General features: G+C 44.8%; 1 protein-coding gene across 1 annotated transcript; it reads left to right on the plus strand.

Annotated features, from left to right (window-relative positions):
- Positions 1-3,616: 3,616 nt before the first annotated feature.
- LOC147418850 (uncharacterized) lies at positions 3,617-14,068 on the plus strand. Its single transcript, XM_086505520.1, has 3 exons — positions 3,617-3,930; positions 4,759-4,920; positions 13,780-14,068. Exons 1-3 carry the CDS (start codon positions 3,706-3,708, stop codon positions 13,888-13,890), a joined length of 498 nt encoding a protein of 165 aa, XP_086361646.1. The 5' UTR covers positions 3,617-3,705; the 3' UTR covers positions 13,891-14,068.
- The last annotated feature ends 876 nt before the right edge of the window (positions 14,069-14,944 follow it).

Consider the following 14,944-nt stretch of genomic DNA (forward strand, 5'->3'; position numbering starts at 1 on the left):
TCACCATACAGAGGCTCAGAGGGACCCCAAGGGCGGCTAGAGCCAGTGTAGGAACCGACAACCAAGCTGTACAAGCCTTGGAGTCTCAGATTGTAGCCTCCAGAGGGAATTAAGGTTAGAACAAAGACAAAGGATCCACATGGCAGAAGGATCTTTGGCAGCAGAAGAAAGATTAAGAAAACATCAGCAAGAGATTTAAAATGAGAATGACGAGCTAAAAAAAGCAATTAGAGACGATGCATGAGCTACTACTTAATCAACTAGAAGAGGTTACGGGAAGAGATGAGTTGACCCAACAACATATGACAGAGTTGAGGCAGGAAGTGGAGAGAGAAGGGGGCCAAACCACGGATCTGAGTCCAAGTGACTCAGGAATAAATGCCCACAAGAACCTATGGAAATTCTAGACACCATGGAGGAACCGGTAATGGTGGAGATACCTCCACAAATCCAAGAAGAGGGACAAGTGCTAAAAACAAAAGAGGAGGCCCGTCTCCAAACTTTGATATAACAAGCCACTAAAGAAAGTGTTAGAGCGGCCATAGAATGGGAGCAACGAATGTTACACTCTGTTGGAACACTAAACCTTGACACAAATGTGATAAGAGAAGAGTGGATGGAACCATCCCTCCCATACCCACTTCTCAAATATGAAGTGCTCGCAATGAAGAAAAGAATTCAAACTGAGGCTACCACACCACTATTTGAGGGAGACATCAAAGATCAATCAGTCTCCAAGAGAATAGTAGACTCATAGCCCAAGTGGAGAAAGGTCTGGCTCACAAAGTACCCAACATACCTGGTATGTCTGGTCGATGCACCCAAACTGGTCAGGCATGATGTCTCCTTCTGCCCAGTGCCGAGAATGTGGTCATGGAAAGATCATGCAAGGCTGTTGCAGAAACATCCCACTTGGCTAAATTACCCTAAGCTTCCACAACCCAATGAAGGAGAGAGAATAATTGGAACTTATATGGAAAAAACCCTCACGGGAGCCATTAAGCTTTTCACTAGTTCCCCTAACTTGACATGTGTAATGCTTAGGAAGATATGTAAAACATTGCTGGCCTGCATCGAGGTGTTCACGCCGCATAAAGCCACATACTCAAATCTATTGTCAATGGGCAACACGCTCCAGAAGTTGCCTTACAACCTCTCTACCCATCCATCACCACAAGTGCTATATCACTCCTACCAAAGAGTGATGTTTCTACCAAGTTATCATATGCAAGCTATTGAAGAAGCATTTTATAGAGGATACTGACTTACAACATGATTTTTGGCCCAACGATGAGCATTGAAAATATCAGAAATGATCGTATTTGAAAAGGATTAAACCGCATGGATTCTATTGAGCCCAAGGTTCAGTCGAAGACCCAAGAGACGAAGACCCGTCAAGTCAGGGACGCCATGGACATGGAAGGGGGGAGTGTTGATAGCTGAACACGGGAAAGCCACACCATTTTTGTATTATTTACTTTGACAGACTCAATTGTAATTATTTTTGGAGACTCAATCGAGTTTCGAGATTGTAACTTATTAAATATGCGGATTAGTTGAACCCATGATAGAAAGTAGGAGGTAATTTTGATGAGTTAGTACCTCCAAAGCTGAGGTATATAAGCTAGTTTTTGTAACCCTAAGAACAACTTCAATCATTGATCTAGTGTTTTTTTTCCATTGCAAGCAGAGTAGCACTACAATATAGCAGAAGAACAATGTCTAATGTGAGACAAGTTGAAATTCTCTACATTGATATCATAGGAATCTCTTCTCTCATCTCCCCCCTTGCTTTGAAACTTGTGCTGGTCTAGTAGCCTATATATTAAGATTATTCATTCTCATGCATGCACGGGCGGACACACACACTCACACACACTCACACTCTTAATAGATTGGATATTGAGTATTCGGGAGTTGACTAGCAAGCGATCTTAGAACAACTTGCATAGTATCACTAGATTTAGGAATAAACAACATTAACAATTTAGAACAAACAATTTTTTGACAAGGTACACCGTCCTTCAACGATGTCTTCCTTTGCTAGCTCATTCTATATAAAAGTCTAATAAAATATTGAGATAGTACTCTCTCCTCCCTCCCTCCCTCTCTCTCTCTCTCTCTCTCTCTGTCTCTCTCTCTGTGCAATCACTTTTCACCATTTTGCTATCAACATCCTCTTGTTGAATAGGATGCCTCACTTTTGGAGGGGATCTATCGATCCCATTCTGACTCATAAAGTTCTCGAAGTGATCGTTTTACCGATTCTCTAGTCCATCCTATATGTCGATTTCCATAGACTTTCACTTCATAATAGTTACTACCCGTGATCATAGTCCACATCAAGTTGACAAAACCAAACAGACAATGCACATAATTTGTCAAGTTTAGATTTTTTTTTTCGACACACCAGAGGGCCCACATGGGGAGGTGCTTATCCCTTCCAAATATTAGCCACGGTATACGGTCTGGCAAGGGCCACGTACCATCGGGCACGAGCCACACATATGAATCACCATGGCCACCTAATTGATGCACCACGTGCTGCGAACAACGGAGAGAACCAGCTGGAACCTCCTCCTTGGGTGACCCACTCCAGGAGGAGGATGTACTCGAGTGTCCAAGGGCAAGAGCCCTATCAACGTGAACACCAGGTGTCCCTCTAGACTGTGACCCAAAATGGGATTTGAACCCACAACCCATAGGTTGAGGGGCCAAAGCCTTACCGTTGGACCAACTCTTTGGGGGCTGTCAAGTTTAGATTCAGCTCACAGTTAGCTCACAACTAGGACACACACACAAGTTCACAATTGCTGGGTTCACACTCACTTCACCACGCAATTTGGATATACGACCTTGCCAACACGCGACACCTATTTTTTCAACCATAGTTTCCCCTCAAAAGTGAGAAGTCCTTTACTAACGACGTCAACCCCCCCCCCCCCCCCCCCCCCCCCCCCCCCCCCCCCCCCCAGCCACCCACCCACCCAAATGTTAGAAAAAAACGAGATCTAGTGTATTTCAACCGGTTGAAAAGATAAAATCCCAATTAGATTTTGAGGTTGCCTTTAAGATAACTGGAAAATTTACATAGGTTTTAGTGTAATTACCGGCAAAAGCTTCAAATTTTGACCTAAAAACCGGGAGAATTTCTAGTTTCCCTTTATTTTGTTTTTTGGTTAAGAAAAATGTATTTCTCTAGCCCTGTGGGCCTCCCCCCTCCATTACCTAAACCAAATGCCCTGGTCGAATTGGGCAAATTCTGCCACGTGCCATCTGAATGCATGTTCTCGCGAGCGCTCTCCTCAGGGTGGGTTCAGACTGGAGAGGTGGAAGAGAAACACCTTTCCACCACTTCCACTCGGACCACACAGAGAATCAGCTTTGCCGCCGCCCTAGCGTTCACACAAGACGGTAGTCGTTTTGCCTGCATGGCGCGGCTCCATTGACCGGAGAAGAAGGCATGAGGGTGGAAGTGCTCACGGGCGAGGGGGGGGGGGGGGGGCGGAAGAAAAAGAGGGCAGGGTGGAAGAGAAAAAGGCGAGCTCTTCCTCGACATGGCAGCCCAGTCAACACCTTCCACCGCCTTATGTGAATGGGGCAGCGAGCTAGGAAGATTTTGATTGGTCCGTAAGTATTTTTCAGCTCTTCCGCCGGGCGATGTGAACCCAGCCTCAATCTCTTTCGCTCTTTCCGAACGTGAGAATGGGGCAGCCATTACCTGACAGTTCAAGGGGATCCACGTCATTGGCAGCATCGGAAGAGGCAAAGCAGGCCGCTTGCTGCAATGGCAACACGTCCAACACTTCTTCTGTGCAGCATGTGTTTGTGTACGGTAACTCCAGGCCTGACATCAGCCCCCCTCTTTCTGGCGAAGCGGTGCAAGCCAGGCGCGCCTGGCTTCTTGGAGGTCGTCTTTACTCCTGCAATGTAAGCACATGTTTGTCTTCTTCAATCTACAATTTCTCAAAGGAGTGCGGTATTATGAGGACATCAATAGTTTGGTAGTAATGTCTCAGTTTTAAGAACCCTGATTATTGGTATATTGGTGCAAGATACCCACGTTAAGTATGCCTCTTCCAGCTACTACCGGGAGACATCTGAGCCCTTTTCTGATCACGGATACCTGCACACAATCTTTGTTTTGTAGCAGAAGGTTTTGAGAACTAGCTTTGTCATTTTTTCTAGTCACTGTTTGGGAATCCCATCTTTGTGATGAAAGAATTGCTCGAAACCCTCCAAGAAATGTTTCGCAGGCTCTTTTCAAGGAGACATAGTTAATGTTCACCGCTATTTGGCACTATGCAGGGTGCGTTTTGTCTTGTTAGTTGCAAAACTGCAATGCAAATGGGTTTTTGTTCTGGATATTCTCAAAGTCCTGCTTTGGGCATCTATAAAAAGAAAATGAATTATTCACAGTAAAAAGGTTAAAAATCATGCCTTTATGTTAAAAGACTGAAACTTTGGTTTTTTTTGCTGCACATGTTTTTTTGCCATGAAATGTTGGGATGGGTAAAAAGCTGAAGCTTATTTGGGACTTTAAAGTTTAACAGTACCTATGAGGCTCAAGAGGCATGTGGTGTGGTGGAGGATGAAAGGACAGAGCGTATCTCGTAGTTGCGCATTCATCTTAGCTAGTTCATTTGGCAACTGTAGATCCAGCAGGAAGTTTGTTTAAGTTGATGCTCAAGGACCTAACATTATATGTTTAAGTGTATGTGTCTCTACTGTTTATAACTTTGATATTTCTTTGAACAGTCTGGTGGAGTGAGTCGCCCTGCTTTGAGACTCGAGGAAGCAGGCCATGCTGTTCTCGGTTACACAATGTCTCTTGGTACTTCTGGTAATGTTGGAAGGTTGCTTGACATGTTTGAACGGAGAGAATATTCTCCAGACTTTTATGATCGAGAAGTTGTTGAGGTAATTATGTCTGATCTGGTTACTGTGCTGAAGGACTTCCGTTCGTTTTTTCTGGCGTGTTTTAGAAAGAAAAAAAGAAACACTGGTAGTTGTGTCTGTTGCTGGCCATGAAATATTGGTCTATGAGACTAAAGTATTTACAAATGTGTATTTCCTTTGAACATCATGAATGTACAACAATGAAATAGCAACAAAGACATTGGATATTTTGGAAACATGAATGCTTAATTCACAATGGTTGTCATTGAGGGGATCTAGGATGGAGATCTCTATTATGGGGAAGCTTATCGCAAGTTTGTATGCCCGAGAAAGCACAAGGACTGGGGATCGGTGAATAACTATTGATCCTCTATGACCCTGGATCAACGGACAAGTTTATTTCACTGGAAATTGAGCTCAGCTTGGAACTCCGGTCACTTCGGGATTGGCATTCAAGGGGTTGACTGCCAATGTAACTCCTGTGCAAGGACAACTCAACCTTGGATTGGCGAGTACAAGGACCGCGGATCATTTTGATGGCACCCATCGAGGGATGTGATATCATCTTGGGTATGCCATGGCACTACCATATGCAACCGGTGTCACAAATTGGTGACGTGGCAGAGCCACCCGGACACACATGCGCACTTGGTGACGTGGCACACATCCGGAAAATGCGTCGAGCGATAGGCGTACTACTAGTGACTGCCGCTGACTAGCTGTACGGATCTCCGTGATATGGGTTGACAGGTGGTGACATGGCAGACAGTACGGACGTCCTCTTTTTTGCGCTGACAGGCGGACGGATTTTTTGCAAATTACGATGACAGCTTTTTTGGCAGTTTTTAGTGTTGGTAGCTTTTGGAGATCATTGCTTTTGAGTTTGAAGCTTTTGGGGCTCTGCTTGTAGCATCCCTTGTAAACTGTTTATAAGTGGCCTTAGGGGCTCACTTCTGAGAGGATCTGGACGCAGAGTCTGAGAGTGAGCACCCGCGGCCCTCGGCCTTAGTTGTACTTTGCTCAAAGGTTAATATAAAAATAAATACCGAAAGGGGCGTCAGTCTTTGGGGCCAATATCTCTTGGCGCGGAATTACGTCAGGCCGTGTCGACTCTCGTGTTCTGTGAGTAATTTTGAAGTGAATCTCTGTTGTGTCATGGCAGAATCTTGACTTGGGGTGTCCAAGTTCATTACAGTGGTATCAAAGCACGACCGATTTCTCTTCTATCGAGAAGTCTGATCCCTTATCTCGTGACACTTACTGATTCCGAAAAGAATCAGTCGACTTCTTGTGCATTTGCTGATGCGGGAGGAGACCAGGCAGAAGATTTAAACGAATTAACAGAGGAAGAGTACGGGCCACCTCGGCCTACTCAATATGAACTTCGAGAGATGTAGCGTCGACAACAGGTTGACGAGTGCACGAAGCAGATAATTAAATTTGCGAAAGACCCTCATTTTGCAAAATTTTTGTCTCAACAATCTGTCACTGAAGTGCACACTCAGTGGCAGAAAGCCACCAAACCACCCATCAAACCGGCAATCAAGAATGTTTACAGAACAAGACCTTCAAGAAGTGGTTTAGACTCAGGAACACGAAAAATTAATCCAAAAAGAAGTTGAAAAAGCGCAAGAAGGGGACTGACTTCCCTGGCTATTTGGCTCGTCAATCTTCTCTTGCATCTGCAAGAAAGTAGAAGAAGCGTGTACGCTTTGAAGGACTACCCAATCCTTCTTCTTCCTCTTCTTTTGATAGTTCTTCTAACTCTTCTGACTTGAGCGAGGAGGACAGAAAGGGCAAAAAGCGAAGCAAAAAGCAAAGCTTTGGAAAGGGCAAGAAAAAGGCAAAGAAACTCAGGTTTCGCCCAAGCGACTTTGACCACAGAGAAGGACAACCATTGTACTCGATGTAAAACTCAAGGGCGACTCTGCCCCTATTGTATCGGCTTCGGCCATTTTAAAATTAATGAAATCCAGTCTGCTTGTTTACTCGATCTTTTCGAGAGAGATAATGATGAAAATAGGACAAATATGTCTGAACTTGATAAAGAACGCCAAGATTTTCTTCACTCATGCAGATTGCTTCTCAGAGGGCTTGCTAGGCGAGTTACCACCCGCTCGTCCTGAAGATCATACTATTGATTTGATACCTGGAAGCACACCACCGAACCGACCACCTTATCGTGTGAGCCGAGCCCAGAACGAAGAAATTATGAACCAAGTGAAACACCTCTTGGAAAAGGGTCTTATCCAGCCTAGTACTTCACCGTATTGCTCTCCAGTGTTGTTGATTTTGAAGAAAGTCGGATCTTGGAGAATGTGCATTGATTATAGAGCTCAACAAAATCACCATCAAGAACAGATTTCCGATTCCTAGAATCGATGATATACTTGACCGACTTCAGGGATCCTTGTGCTTTAGCAGGATCGACTTGAAAGTGGATATGATCGATCCGAATCGCGTGGGGAGATGTCTACAAGATAGCCTTCCGGACGACTTTTGGGTTGTTTGAGTTTTTGGTGATGCCTTTTGGCCTAACCAATGCTCCTGCGACATTTAACCGGATGATGGACATGATTTTTCGAGAGTACAGACTATTTGTTGGCACTTTCTTTGACGACATCATTGTTTTCTCCAAGGATGAAGCAAAACATAGAGAACATCTGCTTCGGGTCTTTCAGGCATTATGAAATCACAAGTTAGTGATTAAGGCGAAGAATAGTGAATTTTTCTTACCAGAGATACACTTTTTGGGACACATTGTCTCAGCAGCGGGAGTGCAGATGGATCCGGCCAAGATAGAGACTATCTGTGATTGGCCTGATTTGAAGAATGTCCATGAAGTTAGAAGCTTCTTGGGATTGTGTTTGTACTACAGGTGGTTCATTAGAAAGTTTACAGAGGTTGCTTCCTCTTTGCATATTTTGACACAGAAAGGAGTCTCTTTCTCGTGGGGATCCACAAAGGTGACTGCCTTTCAGACATTGAAAGAGAAATTGACTACATGACCAGTTTTGACTTTGCCGGACTTGCAGAAGTCATTTGAAGTATATTGTGATGCTTGTGGTTGTAGTCTGGGTGCGGTCTTAATGAAAGAAGGTCTTGTCATTGCTTACGAGAGTTGATTCTTCTCAAGGCCGGAATTGATAGCACATATTTATGAGAAAGAGCTTTTGGCGGTTATCCATGCTCTTACTCAGTGGAGACATTACCTACTCAGAGCGGATTTTACTGTCTACACAGACCATCAGAGTTTACGCTACTTCTTGTCATAGAAGCAACTATCGGAAAAGCAGATGCGGTGGGCGAACATCTTGTCACAGTTTCACTTCCAGATTGTCCATGTGCATGGACAGAAGAACTTGGTGGCAGATGCTTTGTCTCGGAAGCCATTGGTTCTGGCTATTTCCGTGATACACCATAGGAGCTTCGAGGATATGGTCGATCAGTATGCCATGGATACAGATTTTGCAGACATTTTCACACGGATACGGGATGGGGAGACAGTAGCAGGATATTCCATTCGGGATGGCTACTTGATGAGGAAAACCATGTCGTGCATTACACAGCCGTTGAGGGAAAAGGTTATGACCGAATGCCACTGTCCACCTTTTACCTTGAAAGGGATAGAGAGATACTTCTTTTGGCCGAGACTCAAGAAGGATGTGGACGAGTTTGTGCGCAGTTGCTTGGTATGCCAGAAGGTCAAGTTTGATAGGCATAAAGCACAGGGATTGTTACAGCCTTTACCCATACCTACCCGCCCCTGGGAAAGTATTGCAATGGATTTCATTTTTGATCTCCTGAGAACACAGAGTGGTCACGATGGTATCTGGACTATTATTGACAGATTTAGCAAGCAGACTCATTTCATTCCAGCGAAGAAAACAGGCAAGCCAGATCACTTAGCGAGACTGTTTGTGGCCCAGATCTTCAGATTACATGGCATGCTCGAGACGTTTGTCTTCGACAGGGATCCCAGATTCACGAGTTTGTTTTGGAAGGCTATTTGGGAGAACATTGGCACGCGGTTGCAGTTCTCGTAATCTTTCCACCTGCAGACTGACGGGCAATCTGAGATTGCCAATTCAGTGGTTTTAGATTTATTGAAGTTTTACATCTCGGATTAGAAGACTCAATGGGAAAAGTATCTACCTTTGGTGGAATTTGCCTACAACAACACGATACACTCTTCGACAAGAAGGCGCCATTTGAGATTATTGAAGGTGCTGCGAAGGTTCCACCGTTTCTAAGCACGAAAGATAAGATTTTTGAAGCTGATGAGTACACGCGCGACTTGGACACGGCTTTTGCCAAGGTCCGCAAGGCTTTGCAGAAATCTCAGGACAGAAAAAGGCAGGAAACGTCATCGTCGCAATTTGAAATTGAAGGAGAATGATTGGGTGCTACCCGAGAAAAAAAAAGGGAAAGGAGAGGCTCTTTCCAAAGCTTAGTATGCGATACTACGGACCTTTCCAGATCTCCGAAAAGATAAATGATGTCTCCTTCCGACTGAAACTGTTTGAAACTTGGAGGATTCACAATGCTTTTCATGTGAGTCTCCTAAAGCCTTTTAAAGGTGATGTGCTTGAAGATAGGGAAGCCTGATGAGCAACCCGAAGTGGAAGAAAACAAGGAGATCCTTGTTCCAGAATAGATATTGGCACATAAGGACAGAAAGATTAAGGGTAAAGTAAGAAGGCAGTTCTTGGTTAATTTCAAGAACCATCTTGCATTGGATGCGAAGTGGATGGAGGAGGAGGACCTTGCAGATACTCCTCAGATTGTGAAACTTTACCTTGAAGCTTTTGGTTTAGCATAGTCTATTCCAAATGGAGCCCCGAATTTAGCTTGGCCGGATATCTGGTACACTGGGTATGCACAAGAGGGGAGGTACTCCGCTCCTTTGTCAACAGATGCCTCGATTTTTGATACTAGAGTCACTGATGTCTCTTTGAGCTTCAAGGATATTGAGAGCTGACAGTATTCTGCTCTATGACTTTATGAAATGGAATTCCGGATGATATGATACTGGTTAGTTCTTGACTTGTTTAAGTGCAGGAACTGATAGACGAAATGACTGCAGCATTTTGGTCTGAATGATCTCGATAGACATGGTTGCAATAGGGATTAGTCAGTCGGCCATCTATGAGGTCCTGAGTGGATCTAGATGCGGTTGCTAATTGCATTGCCGATAAATCACGGTCTGAGGTCGGAATGAATGTTGAATGTGATTTGGCATGTGATGCCTTGTGATGTCGAATCATGTCGTGTGATGTGACTGTCGATTGGTACATGTGCTAGATGTGTGTTCCTAGTGCGTCGGTACTAACAGTCAGTGTGCTAAGACAATTTATGGCTTCTGTCTGTTTTGCAGGCGTAATTGAGGGCGATTACAATGCTTTCAAGAGGAAGGTATGTCACAAACTGGTGACGTGGCTGCCCTGTACACACACACACACACTCTCTCCCCGCATGGACAATCCCCGAAAAATCCGTTGGATGATGACGTGGCTGCACCGTACAGACATGCCCCGGAAAATGCGGAATTGCTGATACGTGGCAGGCTGTACGGACACCCGCGTTTTGCGGCGCATTTCACGGAATTCTGTACTGTTGACGTGGCAATTTTTACGGCGGCGTTTTTGGGTAGTTTTTGTGTGGCTTCGCTTTATTTTGGCTACGCAATTTGAGAGAGAGAGAGAGCTTTTGCTTTATTCCTCTCAAGAGAGAGAGCTTGTGAGAGAGAGATAGGCTTTTGATTTACCAGCTTTTGGGGCTCTGCTCTTGGCATCCCTTGTAAACCCTTTAAATAAGTGGGCAGGCCTCCCACTTCTCAGAGCATCTGGACTCAGAGTCTGAGAGTAAGAGCTTCCCACTTGTACTTTTGCAACAGATTAATACAAAAAGAATTACCGAAAGGGGCGCAAGTCTTTGGGGCGAACATCTCTAGGCATGGAACTCCGTCGGGCCAGTAATTGTGAACTGTTTTGAAGTGATTTATTGTGGTGTTGCGGTAGATTCTCGACTTAGAGTATCCAAGTCTGTTACATGGGCACACTCGCGTTTTGTAGTTTGCGAGCATTTTGTGTGTGCGTCACATTCTCTCTCTAGTGTTTTCTCTCACCTCCATCAATCTCTCTCTCTCTGGTGTTTTTCCCTCAGTGATCCCTCTTCCTACAGCTAGCACTCCCTCTCCCTTGCCGTGTTTACACCCTCTCGGTGTGGCATTGCGTGTGGTGAGTTTGTGTGCCCATTTGGTGGGCGGTAAGTGCTAGGAGCTTGATGAGGAGGAGATCCATCGCGATAGTTACGAGATCTATTGGTTGCCTGGTTTGGAGAGGAGGTTTGCTCGCAGTTGCAGACAAGTTCATTGCCCGATTCACCCTTTTTTGTTACACCTTTGAGAGATCCATAATGCTTTCTATGTTAGTTTACTCTGGTCAGCGCCTCCAAGTCAGCCTATTGCTGAGGAACCTCTTGAGGTTGAGGAAACTGAAGAAATAATCCAACAAGATCAAATCATTCATCATCAAGAGCGGCCACTAAAGTCCAAAAAGATTACACGGAAGTATTTGGTAAAGTTAAAGAATTATTCTACTTTGGACGCTCAATGGATGAATGAGCAGGAATTATCGTGAGATTCTGGAAGGATATATACAAGCACTACAGTTGAGGACAACAACTCAGGGATGTTGCTAAATGGAGTATTTTCTTATTTTTTAGAGTGATTTCTTTTTATTGAAATTAGAATATTCAAATGTGTACGCTTGAATTGTAAATGTTAGGAACTATAGATCTATTGGAATTGATAAAAGCCAATAGGAACGGGCAACTCTGATGTGTCGGGTGACACTAAGCATCGTGAAGGAGTTGTACCGTTGATTTGGTGGAAGAGACCGGGAAATAGGTATGCTCGATGCATCATATGATGGGTGACGAGAGCATCGGATGGGGAATATTTCATTGGTTTGGGAGGAAATCCAAACTGGATAAAGGAATATGCGTACTGACACAGGCACAAGAATAAAGATGGGTTCTGAGAAGCTTTTTCTAAAAAGCGGGATATTTTTAAGTGCCTTTCGGGAAAGCAGATACTTTCCCGTGAGGAATCTATGTTTGGCCGAGAATTGCATCTCGGGACGCCTGGGAAGTGTTGTGTAGCATTGGTTTTCAGCTCACTGAGTTAATAGGTTCACATTTTTTTATTACGTGACGGGCCGCCCACTTAATAAGTGGGCAGCCACTCAATAAAATAAGAGTAAGCTTATAAAAAAAGAAGAGAAGGCTGCCCGTACGGCTGAAAATCGCAAGCAATCTCTCTCTTTCTCCTCTTTCTAAAAATACTCTCTCTCTCTCTCTCTCTCTCTCTCTCTCTCTCTCTCTCTCTACTATTCCAATGCTATCTGGCCCTGTTATTGTTGCAGGACTCTCACGAGCTATTCCTGCCGTGGCTTGGAGTCTATATAAGCAGTCCCAGCGTTCCCTCTCCTTTGAGATTTGCTACCGGTAGCACAAGGAGTCCCGACCGCCAAGAGTCTGCAAGTGATCGCGTGAAGCCATCGTGCGAAGGACCAAGGTTGCTTTTCCGTACTTGGAGCGATAGGTTACGCCCCACGAGTTGTCGTTTTCGTGTTTGTTCTTTTTGCATCACGAAGGAGGAGCAAGGAGGCCTCGGCCTACGCTCAAGGATTCCAGAAACAGGATCCGGAACGGAGTTCGGAGTTTCAGGCTTCGGATGGAGACCGAAAAGGAATTAAGAGCTCGCCTCTCGGAATTTCCCGCACGGGAAGGGATCGACCATCAAGTCTGAAATTTAGAACGGAGGGGTTTCTCCGGTTCTTGTGCTTGTAAAAAGTCTCTCTCTAATAAAGATTCTCTTTAAGGGGGGGACCTGCCCATCTTCTAGTCCCCAATAATGTGTTGATCTTCTCCCTCGTCTCTTTTGGTTGAAAGTTCATTTGTTTTCAGTATATTGATTATTTGTGTGCCCATTTGTGAGAGGAATTAACAATGATGGTGCCATAATACTTGAGAGAGGGGAGCCCCTCGAGAAGCGGAAACAGAACTGTAACTTCTGGAAAATCCTTTGTACCTCACCCCTCGAAAGCATGAAATGGAAGGTGTGTGTGAGGGTGGGTATGTGTAATTGATAGTGGGTGTATGCTCCAACTTCACCCCTTTGAAACTTCGAAACGTGTGAAGAGTTGTATGAGAGAGAGAGAGAGAGAGAGAGAGAGAGAGAGAGAGGAGATTTACCACAAAAAAAAAGTGTGTGTGTGAAGATGGATGTGGCGTGTGTGAGAGGGAACAATGGAGGCAGCAAAGACTCACCACTAAGTGCTAAGGCGTGATGAGAGGTTTGCGGGGATCGGAGAGCAGCAGTGCGGGGTTCAAAAACATTGGTCTGAGGTGTGCAGCCATGCGGGAAACGCGGCAGATCTTGGCAGGTTCTCGCAGATGCAACAATGCAAGCATCCCACCGCGAGCGCGAGTAGGTGCAGGGCAAGGCGGCATGCTGCAGAGTGGAAAACAGCCAACAGTAGGTTCGTAAGCAGGATGACACAGTTAGGGTTGGTGGCGGCGTGGAGCAGCGGAGTGCAGAAACAGGGCTAGGGTGTCGGCTGCGGCAGAGGCAGGACATAGCTAGAGTTACGTTTTTCCATACGATTAGGTTTAGGAACGTTTCCTCTCTCTCTCTCTCTCTCTCTCTCTCTCTCTCTCTCTCTCTCTCTCTCTCTCTGTGTGTGTGTGTGTGTGTGTGTGTGTCACGCGCACACATTGAGGTTCGAAAGCAGGTTACCTTATTGTCCTAGCATTAAAAAGAAACGACTGCCTACAAGTAGAGAATGACAAAAATGTTTTGGTTACTTTTGGCAGGTAGTGACAGAGGGAGGAGAACGTGTGCAATCCTATGTTTACCATTGCCAAGAAGTTGATCTATCAAATCCTGTGCATGGTGGGGATTGGCTGCAACATGTACAACACTAGGCAGCCATGCGAGTATGATGTAAACTTGCTCGAGTAGCACTGTTTCTCTATTGTGCTATAGGGAACCTTCGAAGCTGAATTTGAGTTGTTAAAACTGCACTTAATATAATCAGGGACAAAACTGTATATTATTTGTACAATTATCTGACTAAAGAGTGTCTTATCAAAGCTTGTGATAGGGACTACTTGTTTTTGTAAGTCTTTTTCTAAGGGTGTGGCCCCGTGTGCTCATGCGCCTACACTTGTATATACTAGCCCAAATGAGCCCTCTTTGGAAGCTGGGTTTGGCTATCAGCTGAAGAGACCAAGTTGAGAAGTTCTCAACGAAAGGTTGCACGGAGTCGGTGCTTTTAAGGAGTCAGATGATGGCCAAGAAGCGGTGGACAAACTTGGTCAAATGAGGCCAAGAAAGATACCTTGGAGTTCGGATGCTCACTATATGATGGGTGGGCTGTAAAGATGGCAAGCAAGCCATGCCTGACTCTTGGAAAGCTATGGGTGACAACCCCCTCATCTAAGAAATCAAGCATGGAACCAAGTTTGCCTCCATAAACTCTTGAAAGTGTATGAAGCTCTTGCCCCTCACTTACCTTTCTTCATTGACGTGTATGTCCTCTGCCTAGTCTGAACCCGGCCTAAGAGGCCAGCTTCATTTTCAGTAAATTGTACTCTCTCTCTCTCTCTCTCTCTCTCTCTCTCTCTGTAAAACACACACACACACACACATTCTCATCAAGATGCATTTACTATTGATGGGAAACCCTTTGATTAGCCGCTGAAGTGAACTGATTGACGTAGAGAACTCTTGAAGAATCAAAAACAATCTGCGTACACTTGATGGAACATGCAGAGATTAAGGGATCCATAGCCCACATTTACACACATGACTTACACTACATGGACTAACACCAATCGGATAACCTGGTCTAGTTGTTCCCATAATATGATGGGGTAATAGAATTGGCCCTTGGAACTCGTCGTATCCACCAGTAGCTGGCCGGTGTCTTGAAGGTATTCATAAGTTGACTGACTTTTGGGCAGGATTAGGCTTTGG

Source organism: Adiantum capillus-veneris, chromosome 29 (assembly GCF_014529385.1).
Source record: "Adiantum capillus-veneris isolate H3 chromosome 29, ASM1452938v2, whole genome shotgun sequence".
Taxonomy (NCBI): Eukaryota; Viridiplantae; Streptophyta; class Polypodiopsida; order Polypodiales; family Pteridaceae; genus Adiantum; species Adiantum capillus-veneris.